Genomic DNA, 17,652 nt, shown 5'->3' on the forward strand with positions numbered 1-17,652 from the left:
GCTTTGGTCAGACCCCATTTGGAATATTGAGAGAGTTTTGAGCCCTGTATGTAAGGAAGGCCTTGGAAAGGGACCAGAGGAGGTTCACAAGATTTGATTTATTATTGTCACATGTATTAACAAACAGTGAAAAGTATTGTTTCTTGCACGCTATACAGACAAAACATACCGTTCATAGAGAAGGAAAAGAGAGAGTGCAGAATGTAGTGTTACAGTCAGAGCTAGGTTATAAAGAAAGATCAACTTAATGCAAGGTAAGTCCATTCAAAACTCTGACAGCAGCAGGGAAGAAGCTGTTCTTGAGTTGGTTGGTACATGACCTTAGGCTTTTGCATCTTTTTCCCAAAGGAAGAAGGTGGAAGAGAGAATGTCCAGGGTGCGTGGGGTTGTTAGTAATGCTGGCTGCTTTGCAGAGGCAGTGGGAAGTGTAGACAGAGTCAATGGATGGGAGGCTGGTTTGCGTGATGGATTGGGCTACATTCACGACCTTTTGTAGTTCCTTGCGGTCTTGGGCAGAGCAGGAGCCCAGACCGAGCTGTGATACAACCAGAAAGAATGCTTTCTATGAGGCATCTGTAAAGGTTGGTGAGAGTTGTAGCTGACATGCCAAATTTCCTTAGTCTTCTGAGAAAGTAGAGGCGTTGGTGGGGCTTTCTTAACTATAGTGTCAGTGTGGGGAGACCAGGACAGGTGATCTGGACACCTAAAAACTTGAAGCTCTCAACCCTTTCTACTTCGTCCCGTTGATGTAGACAGGGGCATGTTCTCCTTTACATTTCCTGAAGTCGATGACAATCTCCTTTGTTTTGTTGACATTGAGGGAGAGATTATTGTTGCTGCACCAGTTCACCAGATCCTCTATCTCATTCCTGTACTCTGTCTCGTCATTGTTTGAGTTCCGATCCACTACGGTGGTGTCATCAGCAAACTTGAAAATCAAATGATTCCCTGGAATGAAGAGCTTGCCGTATGAGGAACGGTTGAGGACTCTGGGTCTGTACTCGTTGGAGTTTAGAAGGGGGAATCTTATTGAAACTTACAGGATACTGCGAGGCCCTGGATAGAGTGGACGTGGAGAGGGTGTTTCTACTAGTAGGAAAAACCAGAACCAGAGGGTACAACCTCAGGCTAAAGGGACGATCCTTTAAAACAGAGATGAGGAGGAATTCCTTCAGCCAGAGAGTGGGGAATCTGTGGAACTCTTTGCTGCAGAGGAGGCCAGGTCATTGAGTGTTTTTAAGGAGGAGATAGATAGGTTCTTGAATAATAAGGGGATCATAAGAACATAAGAAATAGGAGCAGGAGTAGGCCATCTAGCCCCTCGAGCCTGCCCCGCCATTCAATAAGATCATGGCTGATCTGTCGTGGCTCAGTTCCACATTCCCGCCCTCTCCCCATAACCCTTAATCCCCTCTCTTATCAAAAACCCATCAACCCGCGTCTTAAATATATTTAGCAAGGTAGCCTCCACCACTTCAACAGGCAGAGAATTCCAGAGATTCACCACCCTTTCAGTGAAGAAGTTCCTCCTCAACTCCATTCTAAACCGCCCCCCCCCCCTTTATCTTGAGGCTGTGCCCCCTAGTCCTACTGTCCTTTCTGAGCGGGAAAAGCCTCTCCACCTCTATCCTATCCATCCCATTCATCATCTTATATGTCTCAATGAGATCGCTCCTCATTCTTCTAAACTCTAACGAGTACAAGCCTAGTTTATTCAGCCTCTCCTCATAGTTCAACCCCCTCAACTCCGGAATCAGCCCAGTAAACCTCCTCTGCACTCCCTCCAAGGCCAAAATATCCTTGCGATCAGGGGTTATGGGGAAGAGGCAGGAGAATGGGGACAAGAAAATTATCAGCCATGATTGAATGGCAAAGCAGACTCGATGGGCCGAGTGGCCTAATTCTTTTCCAATGTCTTATGGTCTTATAACTAAGGAAATAAAGGACGGTATCAAATTGAAAGAAAATCCATACAAAGTGGGAAAGATTACTGGGAGACGAGAACATAGAACATTACAGCGCAGAACAGGCCCTTCGGCCCACGATGTTGCGCCGACCAGTTAAAAAACAATGACCCACTAATCTAAACCAATCCCTTTTCGTCCATAAACCTATCCACGGATCTCTTAAACGCCCCCAAACTAGGCGCATTTACAACTGCAGCAGGCAGGGCATTCCAATCCCTCACCACCCTCTGGGTAAAGTACCTACCCCTGACATCCGTCCTATAACTACCCCCCCTTAATTTAAAGCCATACCCCCTCGTGCTAGCTTTCTTCATCCGAGGAAAAAGGCTATCACTATCCACCCTATTTTGCAGATTGGGAAATCTGCAAAAGTCAACAAAAGCCAAGAGAAAAGCTATAAAGAAAATTAAGATGGATTATGAAAGTAAACAAGCTCAGAATAAAAAAAACAGATAGCAAAAGTTTCTACAAATATATAAAATGAAAAAGAGTGGCGGAAGTAAACATTGGTCTTTTAGAGGATGAGAAGGGGGATGTAATAACTGGAAATGAGGAAATGGCTGAGGCATTGAACAGGTATTTTGTGTCAGTCTTCACAGTGGAAGACACAAGTAACAAGCCAAAAATTGATGACAGGAAGGTCTATGGCAGGTGAGGACCTAGAATCTATCATTATCATGAAAGAGGCAGTGTTGGGCAAGTTAATGGGGCTAAAGATAGACAAGTCTCCTGGTCCTGATGGAATGTATCCCAGGGTACTAAAAGAAATGGCGCTGGAAATAGCAAATGCACTAATGGTAATTTACCAAAATTCGCTGGACTCTGGGGTGGTTCCGGCAGATCGGAAAACAGCAAATGTGACACCATTGTTTGAAAAAAGGAGGTAGACAAAAGGTGGATAACTGTAGGCCGGTTAGCTTAACTTCTATAGTAGGGAAAATCTATCATCAAGGAAGAAATTGTGAGACATCTGGATATAAATTGTCCCGTTGGGAAGATGCAGCATGGGTTCATGAAGGGAAGGTCATGTTTGACTGATTTGGTGGAATTCTTTGAGAACATTATGTGTGCAGTGGGCAATGGGGAACCTGTGGATGTGGTGTATCTCGATTTGCGGAAGATATTTGACAAGGTGCTGTACCAAAGACTGCTACATAAGATAAAGGTGCATGATGTTATGTATAATATGCATGGATAGAGGAATGGTTGACTAACAGAAAGCAAAGAGTGGGGGTAAATGGGTATATATCTGGTTGGCGATCAGTGACTAGTGATGTGCCTCAGGGATCAGTGTTGGGTCTACAATTGTTTACGATTTACATAGATCATTTGGAGTTGGGGACCAAGTGTAGTGTCAAAATTGGCAGATGACACTAAGATGAGTGGCAGAGCAAAGTGTGCAGAGGACACTGAAAGTCTGCAGAGGAAGGTAGATAGTGAGTGGGCGAGGGTCTGGCTGATGGAGTACAATGTTGGTAAATGTGAGATCGTCCATTTTGGTCGGAATAACAGCAAAATGGATTATTATTTAAATGGTAAAAAATTGCAGCATGCTGCTATGCAGAGGGACCTGGGTGTCCTTGTGCAGGAATCTCAAGAAGTTGGTTTGCAGGCGCAGCAGGTAATTAAGAAGGCAAATGGAATTTTGTCCTTCATTGCCAGAGGGATGGAGTTTAAAAACAGCGAGGTTATGTTGCAGCTGTATAAGGCGTTGGTGAGGCCACACCTGGAGTACTGTGTACAATTGTGATCTCCTTACTTGAGAAAGGATATACTGGCACTGGAGGGGGTGCAGAGGAGATTCACTAGGTTGATTCCGGAGTTGAGAGGGTTGGATTATGAGGAGAGACTGAGTAGACTGGAGCTATACTCATTGGAATTCAGAAGAATGAGGGGAGATCTTATAGAAACATATAAGATTATGAAGGGAATAGATAAGGTAGAATTATGGAAGTTGATTCCACTGGTGGGTGAAACTAGAACTAGGGGGAATGGCCTCAAAATAAGGGGGAGCAGATTTCGGACTGAGTTGAGGAGGAACTTCTTCACACAAAGGGTTGTGAATCTATGGAATTCCCTGCCCAGTTGAGGCTCATTGAATGTTTTTAAGGCAAGGATAGATACATTTTTGAACAGTAGAGGAATTAAGGGTTATGGTGAGCGGGCGGGTAAGTGGAGCTGAGTCCATGAAAAGATCAGCCATGATCTTATTGAATGGCGGAGCAGGCTCGAGGGGCCAGAAGGCCGACTCCTGCTCCTAATTCTTATAAACTCTGTCCCATCTCCCCCACACAAGAGGAAACATCCTCCAGGTATCCACCCTGTCCAGTCCCCCCCAGAATCTGATCTGTTTCCATAAGATCCTCTCCCATTCTTCTCAACAAGGCCCTTTACTACAGCTACAGCTGTAGTAAGATTTCCTGACTTTTAAATTCCATTCCCTTTACAATAAATGTCCATATTCATTTACCTTGCTACTTACTGTTGTTAGCTGCAGATTGAGTTTCTGTGTTTCATGTACTGGGACACCCAGATCCCTCTGTATCTGAGTTCTGCAATGCCAGAATAAAATAAATGTCCCTCATCGGCTTTAGTGGATCATTTCAGAGGAAATGTGCTCTCCCAGGCTCAGCCCACTGGAAGCAAAGTTGTGAGACGGGCCAGTCCAGCAGAAAGAAACCCTCCGACCCTCCCACTTCACCCACTGTCAGAATGAACATGGTTCAGTCCTGGATGTGATTAAACAGCAGAATCCAACTCCTGTCATCACTGGTGAACTCGCCGGTGTCTCCAAAGGTGGGATGAATGAGTGAATCCCTTGTCACACACACAGCAGGTGAACGGCCTCTCCCTGGTGTGAACTCGCTGGTGTCTCCGCAGGTTGGATGAATCGCTGAATCGCTTCCCACACACAGAGCAGGTGAACGGCCTCTCCCCAGTGTGGACTCGCTGGTGTTTCATCATGGTCGTTCGATCATTGAAACGCTTTGAACACTCCGAGCAGTTGAACGGCCTCTCCTCTGTGTGAATTCGCTGGTGTCTCAGCAGGTTGGATGAATTGCTGAACCCTTTCCCACAGTCAGAACAGGTGAATGTTTTCTCCCCACTGTGAAGTCGCTGGTGTGTCAGTAGATGGGATGAAATACTGAACGCCTTTCCACACACAGAGCAACTGAACGGTCTCTCCCCTGTGTGAACTCGCTGGTGTCGCTGCATGGTAGATATCTGGGTGAATCCTTTCCTACACACGGGGCAGGTGAACGGCCTCTCCCCGGTGTGGCTGCGTCGATGAATTTCCAGTTCTGAAGGGAAACTGAACCCCTTCCCACAGTCCCCACATTTCCATGGTTTCTCCATGGTACAGGCCTCCTTGTACCTCTCCAGGGTGAATGATCAGTTACAGGTTTGACAACACACAGCATACAGGAAGGTTTCTCCTCAATGAGATTGGTGCCATGTATTTTCAGGCTGTGTAACTGGTTAAAGCTCTTTTCACACTGGAACACTCTCAGTGTGTGTCTCACGGTTCTTTTCCAGTCACACTGACTTTAAACCTTCTGATGCAGACAGATCCAAAAAACATTTCTCTTTCAATTATATTCAGGTTCCAAATGATACCAGTCATCTTGTGAGATCTTAATGTGATGTATTCATACTTCTCACCTTCTGATATCCTGTGAAGAGTTTACAACAGATGTCACAGTCAGTACAGGACAGAAATTCAAGTATCTATGGAAGATTCTTCCTCTCTCACTCCCCAAAAGCTGTAAATCTCCATCCCGCACACTCTCCCTCCATTCCACACACTCTCCCTCCATTCTCCCTCTGCTGTATCTAATATTCACCCTCCCAATTCTCCTGAAGGTTCTAATTCAGGCTGATTGAAAGATCCATGCTCACTGCTTCCTGTCCAGGAGACAAAGGTCATAAAAAAAGGAGCTAAAATCAGTCATTTGGCCTATCAAACTTGCTCATCCATTCATTGAGATCATCGGCTAATCTATCTCGGCATCATTTTCCAAAATTTACTAGGACTAGGGGGATTGGCCTCAAAATAAGGGGAAGCAGATTTAGTTGAAGAGGAACTTCCCTGCCCAGTGAAGCAGTTGAGGGTCCCTCATTGAATGTTTTTAAGGCAAGGAGAGATACATTTTTGAATAGTAAAGGAATTAAGGGTTATGGTGAGCGGGTAGGTAAGTGGAGCTGAATCCACAAAAAGATCAGCTGTGATCTTATTGAATAAATGACTGCTCCGAGTTCTCATCTTCAAATATTCACCCATAGCCCTTGATATAGAGCACAGAACATAGAACACTACAGCACAAACAGGCCCTTCGGCCCACTAGTTGCGCCGATCACTTCTATACCTACTAAGCCATAGACCTGTCTATAACCCCCAATCCCATTAGATCCCATATACCCATCCAGAAGTCTTTCAAAAGACCCCAGCGAGTTCGCCTCCACCACCACCGACAGCAGCCGATTCCATTCACTCACCACCCTCTGAGTGAAAAACTTACCCCTAACATCTCCTCTGTACTTCCTTCCCAGCACCTTAAACTTGTGACCTCTCGTAGCGACCATTTCAGCCCTGGGAAATCCACCCTATCTATTCCTCTCAACATTTTATAAACCTCTATCAGGTCCCCTCTCAACTTTCGTCTCTCCAGGGAGAAGAGTCCCAGCTCCCTCAACCTATCTTCATAAGGCATGCCTCCCAATCCAGGCAACATCCTTGTAAATCTCCTCTGCACCCTCTCAATAGCTTCCACATCCTTCCTGTAGTGAGGCGACCAGAACTGCGCACAGTACTCCAAGTGGGGTCTGACAAGGGTCTTATAAAGTTGTAGCATTACCTCCTGATTCCTAAACTCAATCCCTCGATTAATGAAGGCCAGTACACCGTACGCCTTCTTGACCACATCCTCCACCTGCGAGGCCGATTTAAGAGTCCTATGGACCCGGACCCCAAGATCCCTCTGCTCTTCAACACAGCAAGAGCAGAAAATTTAGAAACCAAATAAATCTTGGTCTAAAATATACTGAGGCTCGAAAGTCTGGGGTAGAGACTTGCAAAGCTTCGCCACATCCTTGAGTGAAAAATCCCTCCTTAGCTTAGCTTTCTCTCCATCCCCTGACCCTTGTCAATCAAAAATCAGTTCAAGCCTACCTTGAATATATTCAAGGAGCTGCACTGTCGCAGTCAATGAGCGATGAGATGATTGGAAATGTCTAACAGCACTATATTACAAGTCTGGAAATCACAGATCTATCTAATTACAGAACCATAAATCATATATTTAATGAGCAGCATTTAATAACATAGACATATCTCTGTCCTATATTAATTTACTGTCAGTATTCTGGGTAAACCAGCCCTCTAATTGTAACCATGAGGATGGAGCCCATTCAGACAATTCAATCTATCAACCTCAGGGAGTAAAGGATGCCCACACTCTGATTGGCTGACAGACCAGAGTCCTTCCGGTTCTCCGACTCATCCCATTGGTCAACACTTCAACATGCAGGTCACAGAGGGCGGGCTCTCCCCCGCGCGTGCGCAGCTTCCCCCTCCCTTGGACATGCGCACTCCCGGGCCGCCGGCCCCCCGCGGCCGATGGAGCGTTTTCCCCATCGCGGGGGATTGTGGGAGCCGCGGCCGCCATCCGGAGCCCAGCCGCCCACCTCCTGGGATTGAGATGGAGAGTGAGGATTGGGGTGGGAGGGAGGGGGTGGGGCGCAGTGATCTCACCCTGACACAAAGTACATGTGGGGAGTCACTGGATTGGATTGGGGTGGCCCCTTAGCAAAACAGCTTGTTCGCTTCAGGCGGAAAGATTTAGACACCTGGTTGACATATTGGGGAGGGCAATAGGTAAGTGTGAAACTGAAGCCCAGAGTCAGCACCTTCAGGGGAGGAGAACTGGGGGAAAAGCAGGAGGATAGGAGCATGAGTTGGTGATACAGTCAATAGGGAGGAGGGAGTGTGTATGAGGGAGTTTTGTCTCTTTTACTCCGCAGGTGTGTCGATCCACCTTGTTGTCTAACGAGGGGAATGCACACGGTGGGTCGTGCATTGGCTGCTCTTGGATGTTTCGAGAGTGGCCTAGTACTTCGCATCATTTGTGTACACTTAAAGCTGGACCAGCAGATGGGCACCACAACAGCTCAGTGACTATCACTATTTGCTGTGCAGATACATGGATTTGGGTTGGTGTGGGTGGAGTTTGCGCATTCTCCCTGTGGTTGCGTGGGTTTCCTCCGGGTGCTCCGGTTTCCTCCCACACCCCAAAGATGCGCTCTTAGGTTGATTGGTGTAACAAATTGTCCCTAAATTATTCTCCCCTGAATCTGGTTTCCAATGGGGGTACCATAAGCATAGACACGGGTCAAGGGAGGTGTAGGAAAAATGCTTTGTTAAGATGGCGGCACGGGCTCGTTGGGCTGAAGGGCCTGTTTCCTGTGCTGTGTTGTTCTTTGTTCTTTGTATGTCGGAGGAGGTGGGGGAGGGGGGGGGGCGGTGGAACAGTGATTTATGGTTTGAAAGGGAGAAGGTTTTTCTGTGATAACTAGAATTGTCAGTTCCGGATTTCTATCCTGTTATCACAGTAATGACCTAATCACGTCAACCTTATCAGACCCATTAAAGTCTCTATCAGGTCAGTCTTCAGCCTTCTCTTTCCTGGAGAAAATACCCCCAGCGTGTTTAATCTAGCCTGTAACTTAAACATTCTCAGTTCTGGTATCATCATTGTGAATCTTTCTTGAAGTCTTTAGACACCCTCTGTTAGTATGAAAAGGGCATAGAATTAATATATCTCCTCGGTTTAATTTGGTTGCAGGTGCCAGTTACTCAGTTCCAAACTGACTCTTGAAAGAATTTTAATTTGGAAGAGATTTAACCTCTGACAGGACAGGACTCTGAGAAAACAATTAATCTCAATGTTTATTTAAATGAAAAGGAAAACTGATGAAATATATGAGTGACTTCCATCACCTCAATTGGGTGACCACCCCAAGTACAAACGTGAAACTTTCTCAGGTTCCTGAACGAACAGCCATTCCCCAAAATCCTGCCCCGGGGGAACTCAGTACCTCCACAACGAGAGTCCAAATTGCAAAGCCCCAAATCACTCACAAATCCCACTTTTAAAGTTTATTTATTAGTCTCAAGTAAGGCTTACATTAACACTGCACTGAAGTTACTACAAAATTCCCCTAGAATTAACATTATCTTGTCTCAAATCAGACCTGTTGTAATTACAAGTTGGTCATTTTTGTGACTGGGTTAATTTTATTGGATTTAACCATTTATGTAAATTGTTCCATGGGGCAGAACAATGGGAATGTTCAGGACCTTTGTTATCTGAATTTGGACAAGTCTCCATTCATTCTCCTGGAGATATTCTGGACCATCAAGGACAATAGTTGACAGTGCTTACAGCAGCAAACCAGGATTTTAAACTTTAAACATCAGTATTCTATCACACTAACATTCCATTATCAAAGTTAACTTATTAGTCACAATTAGGTTTACATTAACACTGCAATGAAGTTACTGTGAAAATCCCCTAGTCACCACCCTCCAGGCTTGTCTCTACAAACTTTCTTAAATAGTGCGGCCACATTAGCTGTTCTTCAGTCCTCTGGCACCTCCCTTGAACTCTTTTTAAAATCAGAAATACATCTTTCTCCTTCTTGAAATCATTTAATGGTTCAAACTCCAGTGTGCTACGGGACAGTGAATTTCACTAATTCACCACTCTGTACGTGAAGTAGTTCCTCCTCATCTCAGTTTTAAATTTACCATCTCTCAACCTATAACTGTGACCTCTTATTTGAGATTTCACCCAAAGGGGAAACATTTGGTCTACATTTACTTTAGCAATCCCTTTTAGTTTTTTAATATACCTTAATCAGATCCCCTCTCATCCTTCTAAATTTCAGTGAGTATTTGATTTGATTTATTATTGTCACATGCATTAGTATTCAGTAAAAGAAATTGTTTCTTGCTTGCTATACAGACAATGCATAGGGAAGGAGAGAGTGCAGAATGCAGTGTTACAGTCATAGCTGGGGTATAGAGAAAGATCAAGTTAATGCAAGATGGGTCCATTCAAAAGTCTGATGGCAGCAGGGAAGACGCTGTTTTCAAGTGGTTGGTACGTGACCTCAGACTTTTGTATCTTTTTTCTTGATGGAAGAAGGTGGAAGAGATTATATCTGGGATGCGTGGGGTCCTTAATTATGTTGGCTGCTTTGCCAAGGCAGCAGCAAGTGTAGACAGAGTTAACAGACAGGAGTCTGGCTTGCTAGATGAACTGCGCTAAGTTCATGACCCTTTGTATTTTTTTGCGGTCTTGGCCAGAACAGGAGCCCATACCAAGCTGTGATACAACCAGGAGGAATGCTTTCTATGGTGCATCTGTAAAAGTTGCTGACAGTCATAGCATCTGAAGATTAAAGTACTGTGGCATCTGAAGGAAATCTGACGTGCCAGATTTCCTTAGTCTGCTGAGTGTTGGTGGGTTTTCTTAACTATAGTGTTAGCATGGTGGGGGGCCCAGGACAAGATTCTGGTGATGTACATGATGTGGAGATGCTGGTGTTGGACTGTGGGAACAGTAAAACGTCTCACAATACCAGGTTAAAGTCCGACCGGTTATTTGGAACCATGAGCTTTCAAACCGCTTCTCCTTCATCGTAGGATCCCTACAGTACACAATGAGGCCATTCGGCTATCGAGTCTGTACTGAATACAGTCCCACCCAGGCCCTATTCCCATAATCCTGCTAATCGCCCTGACACTGGGGAAAATTTAGCATGGCCAATCAACCTAACTCTCATATCCTTGGTGGGAGGAAACTGAAAACCCGCAGGAAACCCATGCAGACATGTGGAGGGTGTGCAAACAGACAGTGACCCACGGCCAGAATTGAACCTGTGTCGCTGGTGCTGTCAGATAGCAGTGCTAACCACTGTGTCACCATGCCTTCCTCCACTGTGGTCACTCACATCACAAATTTTGCTGTTGCACTCTGTGTGCCTGTTTGCACATCATTTATATGAATTGTAAGTCGCTGAGGTTTGAGGACTGACCCCTGCAACACTTCAATAGTTATCATCCAGAGAAGGATCCATTTGTTCCAACCCTCTACTTCCTGTCAGTCAGCCAATCCGCAATCCAATCTAGTACTCTATCCCCAATCCTGTATGATCTCATCTTCTGGATCAGTCTTTTATGCAGCACCTTGTCAAACATCTTCAGTTGGACTTAAACCTGGTGTGGTCAGACTTCCCACTACGTTAAGCATAGCTTCTCTGCAAATGCCCTTTCTACCCACATGAGTTCTTTACCTATGTACTGTTTTCACACCTCTTCCCCAGTCCAAGATACTCAACTTGCAACTTTCGGTGCCAGACACGTCATGCCTAACTACTGGGTGGTATTTAAAGAAATGTACTCATCCACCTTTTAGGAACACATCACTGGACACCGGTGCCAGATTGTAAGTGGAATTTTCCAGAGAGTCCCCCTTTGGGCACTCAGCTGAACTCACTCAACCGATGCAGAGACCACGAAAGACAGTACATAGTTAAAAGATCAAAGAAAAGTTTAGTTTATTGCTAATGTATGCATTAGGAGAGAAAACAGTCAGTGAATACTGATGATCATCTCTGGCATAACAGTACATGAGACTGATATACTCTTCTGAACTCTTTGATTTCCCGCCCACCCTGTCACCCAAACTGGAGGGTCCAATTACAATATTACACATTATTGGCTAAGGTAATAACACTTTACCCGTCAACAGGATTAGGAAATCATTGGTCCATTGTACCTGAAAATTCTTCCCTCATTATTAGGAAACCTAACTACATAAATCTAGTTTATTTAAGGATATTTTCTAACCCCTGCATGTTCTAATTGGTAAGAGGAGTCATTCTCCTGCCTGAATCTGACCACTCTTATCAGTTTAAGAGACTGCACCGGTCTCACCAACCATGGACCAATGTCATTCCAAACCCTGATTAGCTTGCTGCTGCCTCACTCAAGCTCAGAAGCAGAATGGCTTCTCTATGCTCTTTTGTTCAAAAAGAATTTAGTTTGTCTCTTATTGTCTTTTTTTTTATTCATCCATGGGACATGGGTGTCGCTGGCTGGCCAGCATTTATTGCCCATCCCTGATTGCCCTTGAGAAGGTGGTGGTGAGCTGCCTCCTTGAATCGCTGCAGTCCGTGTGCTGTGTGTTGACCCACAATGCGATTAGGGGAGGGAATTCCAGGATTTTAACCCAGTGACTGCAAAAGAATAGCAAATATAATTCTGAGTTAGGATGGTGAATGGTTTGGAAGGAAACTTGCAGGTGATAATGCAATGGGCTTTGTTTTGCCATTGTCTTTACCGGTCTCTAGGTCAGTGCGGATGTGGTCTGTCTGGTTTTATTTCTTTGTTAAGACTGCTACAACTGAGTGGATGGCTATGCTGTCTCAGAGGGCAATTCAGAGTCAACCACATTGCGGACTACTGGAGTCTCATGTAGGCCAGATCAGGTAAGGATGGCAGATTTCCTTCTCTATAGGACATTAGTGAACCAGATGGATTTTTCCAACAATCAGCAATGGTTTCATGATCATCAGTAAATAAATCCAGATTTTTTTAAATTGAATTCAAATTCCACCATCTGCTGTGGTGGGATTTGAACCCAGGTCCCCAGAACATTATCCGGGTTTATACTCAAGTGATAATACCACGAGGCCATCGCCTCCCCATAAATTGGGACGAGCTTAGTGGTTAAAGACTGAACAGCATGATGGCACAGTGGTTACCACTGCTGCCTCACAGCACCAAGGAGCCAGGTTCAATTCCTGGCTCGGGTCACGGACTGTGTGGAGTTTGCACATTCTCCTCATGTCTACATGGGTTTCCCCCGGGTGCTTTGGTTTCCTCCCACAATCTGAAAGACGTGCTGGTTAGCTGCATTGATCCGAACAAATGTAGGGGAATTTCACAGTAACTTCATTGCAGTGTTAAAGTCCTACTTGTGACTAATAAATAAACGTTTAACTTTCAAGTTGGACTGAAGGTCCTGTTTCCATGCTGTAAATAACAATGATTTTATTTCAGTGGAAATGTGCTCTCCCAGGCTCAAAGAGCAGCAGCCCACTGGAGGCAAAGTGGTGAGACGGGCCAGTCCAGCAGAAAGAAACCCTCCCACTTCACCCGCTGTCAGAATGAACATGGTTCAGTCCTGGATGTGATTAACAGCAGCAGAATCTAACCCCTGGAATCACTTGTGAACTCGCTGGTGTGCCAGCAGGCTGCATGACTGAATAAATCCCTTCTCACACTGAGAGCAGGTGAATGGTCTCTGCCCAGTGTGAACTCACTGGTGTCTGCATAGGTGGGATGACCTTCTAAACCTTTTTGTGCAGTGAGAGCAGCTGAACGGTCGCTCCTCGGTGTGAGTGCGCTGGTGGATCATCAGTTCCCGAGAGCTTTTGAATCCACGTCCACAGTCAGAGCATTTAAAGGGTCTCTCCTGGGTGTGAGTGGCTTTGTGTGTCAGCAGGTTGGATGACTGAGTGAATCCCTTCCCGCACACGGAGCAGGTGAACGGCCTCTCTCTGCTGTGGCTGCGGCGATGTATTTCCAGCACAGATGGGGCTTTGAATCCCTTCCCACAGTCTCCACATTTCCAGGGTTTCTCCATGGTGACTCTCCAGGTTAAACAATCAGTTAAATCTCACACAGAACCCGGGTACAGTCTCTCCCCGCTGTGAATGCTGTGATGTATTTTCAGGCTGTGTAACTGGTTAAAGCTCTTTCCACACTCACTGCACTGGAACACTCTCACTCGGGTGTGAGTCTCGGTGCTTTTCCAGTCACACTGATGTTTAAAGTCTTCTGAAGCAGACAGAACAGAGAAACATTCCTCCTTCTAGATTGAAAGCCCGATGATAATCAGGTCCCAATGAATTGAGTGATGGTCAGATGTTGATGTGATGTTTGAGTTGAAATTTCCATCTGTAAATCCTCACCTTCTGACATCCTGAAAGGAATTTACAAAAATGATCACTGTCAGTACAGCATAGAAATTCAGAACAGACAATCCTAGTTTCTATGGAACATTCTTTCCTCTCTCATTCTCCAAAAGCTGTAAATCTCCATCCCACACACTCTCCCTCCATTCTCACTCTGCTGTATCTAATATTCACCCTCCCAATTCTCCTGAAGGTGCTGATTGACAGATCCATGCTCACTGCTTCCTGTCCTGGACACAGTAAAAAGTCTCACAACACCAGGTTAAAGTCCAACCAGTTTATTTGATAATAAACCCATTAATAATAATGATAATAATAAAACACCTGTTGGACTTTACGCTGGTGTTGTGAGACTCCTGACTGTCTTATCCTGGACACAGAGAGCTGAGAATCTCCATGCAGGCTGCCAGACAGATCTCTGTCTCTATGACTGGATTAAATATGTGTTTAATGATAGGATAGCTCCAAATGGTTAAGCTATAGACGACTGTGATCGATGATGATCTTGAACTTGCTGCCCTATGAGAGTAACTGAGTCGAGATGATAAATAATTTCGAAATGAATTTGTATGGGTGCTGCAGGATTACAGAATGGGAGTCACTCCAGACTGAATGAATTACTGAGTCAGCATTGGACTTGAGTTGCTGAGAGGACTCCTTCTGTGTTGTAATGGCCATGACGAGAAAAAGACAATAAAATGTACTTTATTACAAAGCTATGAATAATCTATCTAATCTGTGCCATATACAAACACTAGACACATCTCGATCTTCATAAACTCATACAATTTTACACAGCAAAATTCCTCCCAAAACTGCAAATGGCCCTTCGGCCCATCGTGTCTGTGTCGCCTATTGAGCACTTTTCCATTTCAATCCCATTTTCCAGCACTTGCTCCACTGCCTGGTATACTATCAAGTTTCAATGACTCATCCAAATGTTGTGAAGTTTGTCACCTCTGCTAACCTTTCAGGCAGAGAGTTCCAGATTCCCACTAGCTTCCAGGTGAAAATATTTTTCCCTCAAATCCCCTCTGTTTCCTGCCCCTTACCTTAAATTTTTGTCCACTGGTTATGAACCCATCTACTAAGGGAAAAGTTTCTTCCTATCGATGTCGTGATAATTTTGTCCACCTCACTCAGATCTCTCCCTAAGTCTTCTGTGCTCCATGATGAGCAACTCCGGCCTGGCCATTTTCTCTTCATAAATGAAACACTCCAAAGAACAACAAAGAACAAAAACAGCCCGGGAAACAGGCCCTTCGGCCCAACGAGCCCGCGCCACCATTTTAACATTACCAGTCCCCCCCCTCCACCCATGACCCTTATCTATGCTTATGGCATTCCACATTGAGGGAAACTAATTTAGGGACAATTTATTACCTCCAATCAGCCTAACAGCACATCTTTGGGGTGTGGGAGGAAACCGGAGCACCCGGAGAAAACCCACGCAAGCACGGGGAGAATGCGCAAACTCCCACAGACACCGGCCCAAATCCATGTGTCTGCGCAGCAAACAGTGATAGTCACTGAGCTGTCATCTTGCCCAGTATCTTGTCCAGTTTAGGCACACACTAACGACATGAAGCACTAGGCCAATCTCGAATATCCAAGAGCAGCCCAAGTACGACCCATCGCGTGTATGCCCCTCGTTGGACAACAAGGCGGACCGACTTAAAACCTGTGGATTAAAGGAGAAAAACATTAGTATCATTCCTCATCCTTATACATTACCAGGGACGTCCCAATGCTAATGAACCTTATTTAAAACAGTCTCCTATATCCTCCCATCTCCAACCCACTCATGTGCCTGTCTAAGTAACTCTTAAGCAACTCAAAAGTTACTTAGCCAGCCAAGTCCAGCAAAGGCAATCACTCCTGGCAAGTCTCCTCTGCGCTCTCTCTTGTTCAATCACATCCTTCCTCTCATGTGGTGACCCGATTTGCACACAGTACTCTAGCAGCAACAGGTCCACAGCAGATGCCATCTCCCTGGCCCTGCACTCAACCCTAGAACACTCGGATAACAAGGACACATCTGTCAGACTCCTATTTATTGACTCCAGCTCAGCCTTCAACGCCATTATTCCCACAAAACTCATCTCCAAACTCCATGGCCTGGGGCCTCGGCTCCTCCCTCTGCGACTGGATCCTGAACTTCCGAACTCACAGACCACAATCAGTAAGGACAGGCAACAACACCTCCTCCACGATCATCCTCAACACTGGTGCTCCACAAGGCTGTGTTCTCAGCCCCCGACTACGCTCCTTATACACCTATGACTGTGTGGCCAAATTGCCCTCCAATTCGATTTTCAAGTTTATTGGTGACACCATTATAGTGGGTTGGATCTCAAAGATCAGAGTACACCATCGTTGTGGGTCAGAGTACAGGAATGAAATACAGAATCTGGTGAACTGATGTGGCAACAATAATCTCTCCCTCAATGTCAATAAAACAAAGGAGATTGTCATCAACTTCAGGAAATGTAGTGGAGGGTATGACCCTGTCTACACCAATGAGGATGAAATGGAAACGGTCAAAAGCTTCAGGTTTTTAGGTGTCCAGATCACCAACACTATAGTTAAGAAAGCCCCACCAACGCCTCTACTTTCTCTGAAGACTAAGGAAATTTAGCTACAACTCTTACCAGATGCACCATGGAAAGCATTCTTTCTGGTCGTATCACAGTTTGGTATGGCTCTGCCTAAGGCCGCAAGAAACTACAAAAACCCAATCCATCACACAAACCAGCCTGCCATCTATTGATTCTGTTTACACTTCCTGCTACCTCAGTAAAACAGCCAGTATAACTAAGGACCCCACGCACCCCTGACATTCTCCCTTTGACCTTCCGTCGGGAAAAAGATACAAAAGTCTGAGGTCACATACCAACCGACTCAAGAATGGCTTCTTCCCTGCTGGCATCAGACTTTTGAATATACCGACCTTGCATTAAGTTGATCTTTCTCTACACCCTAACTGTTATACTACGTTCTGCACTCTTTCATTTCCTTCTCTATGAATGGTATGCTTTATCTGTATAGCAAGAAACAACACTTTTCACCGTATACTAATACATGTGACAGTAATAAATCAGATCAAGCTATATACATTTTGTATAACTCCATCATAACCTTCTTGTTCTTATATTCTATGCCTCAGCCAATAGAAAGAAGTATCCCAAATCCCTTCTTAACCAATTCATCTATCAGTCTTGCTGTCTTCAGGGTCCAAAGGGCATACACTCCAAAACTCTTCTGGTCCTCTTTACTTGCTAGGGTCTGACCATTCATTGTATATTCCCTTCTCTCGTTAGTCCTCCTAAAATAATTACCTCATACTTTCCAGAGTTAAATTCCATTGGCATTGCTCTGTGCATCTATCCAGCCCATGTATACCCTCCTGTAATCTAAGGCTTTGCTGCTCACTATCTATCACAGTAATAAGTCTCAACTCACCTGATGAAGGAGCAATGCTCTGAAAGCTTGTGAACATAGATTAGGCTTGTACTCGTTAGAGTTTAGAAGAATGAGGGGAGATCTCATTGAGACGTATAAGATGATGAATGGGATGGATAGGATAGAGGTGGAGAGACTCTTCCCGCTCAGAAAGCATAGTAGGACTAGGGGGCATAGC

At 45.0% G+C, this 17,652-nt stretch overlaps 3 protein-coding genes across 3 annotated transcripts in view; 2 read left to right on the forward strand and 1 right to left on the reverse strand.

Annotated features, from left to right (window-relative positions):
- LOC145354757 (uncharacterized) overlaps positions 1–17,652 on the forward strand; it is a 112,530-nt gene that overhangs the window by 64,004 nt on the left and 30,874 nt on the right. The gene's annotated exons all lie outside the window — the stretch shown is intronic.
- The window catches only part of LOC145354780 (uncharacterized), a 113,475-nt gene that overhangs the window by 42,111 nt on the left and 53,712 nt on the right, over positions 1–17,652 (reverse strand). Inside the window, 1 exon segment of the mRNA XM_080206257.1 lies at positions 4,738–5,177. Within this exon segment, the coding sequence (XP_080062383.1) occupies positions 4,738–5,177 (440 nt within the window).
- The window catches only part of LOC145354761 (uncharacterized), a 69,431-nt gene that overhangs the window by 19,335 nt on the left and 32,444 nt on the right, over positions 1–17,652 (forward strand). The gene's annotated exons all lie outside the window — the stretch shown is intronic.

The sequence above is a fragment of the Carcharhinus amblyrhynchos genome, chromosome 18 (genome assembly GCF_965287045.1).
Source record: "Carcharhinus amblyrhynchos chromosome 18, sCarAmb.v2.hapA, whole genome shotgun sequence".
In the NCBI taxonomy this organism is placed as follows: domain Eukaryota; kingdom Metazoa; phylum Chordata; class Chondrichthyes; order Carcharhiniformes; family Carcharhinidae; genus Carcharhinus; species Carcharhinus amblyrhynchos.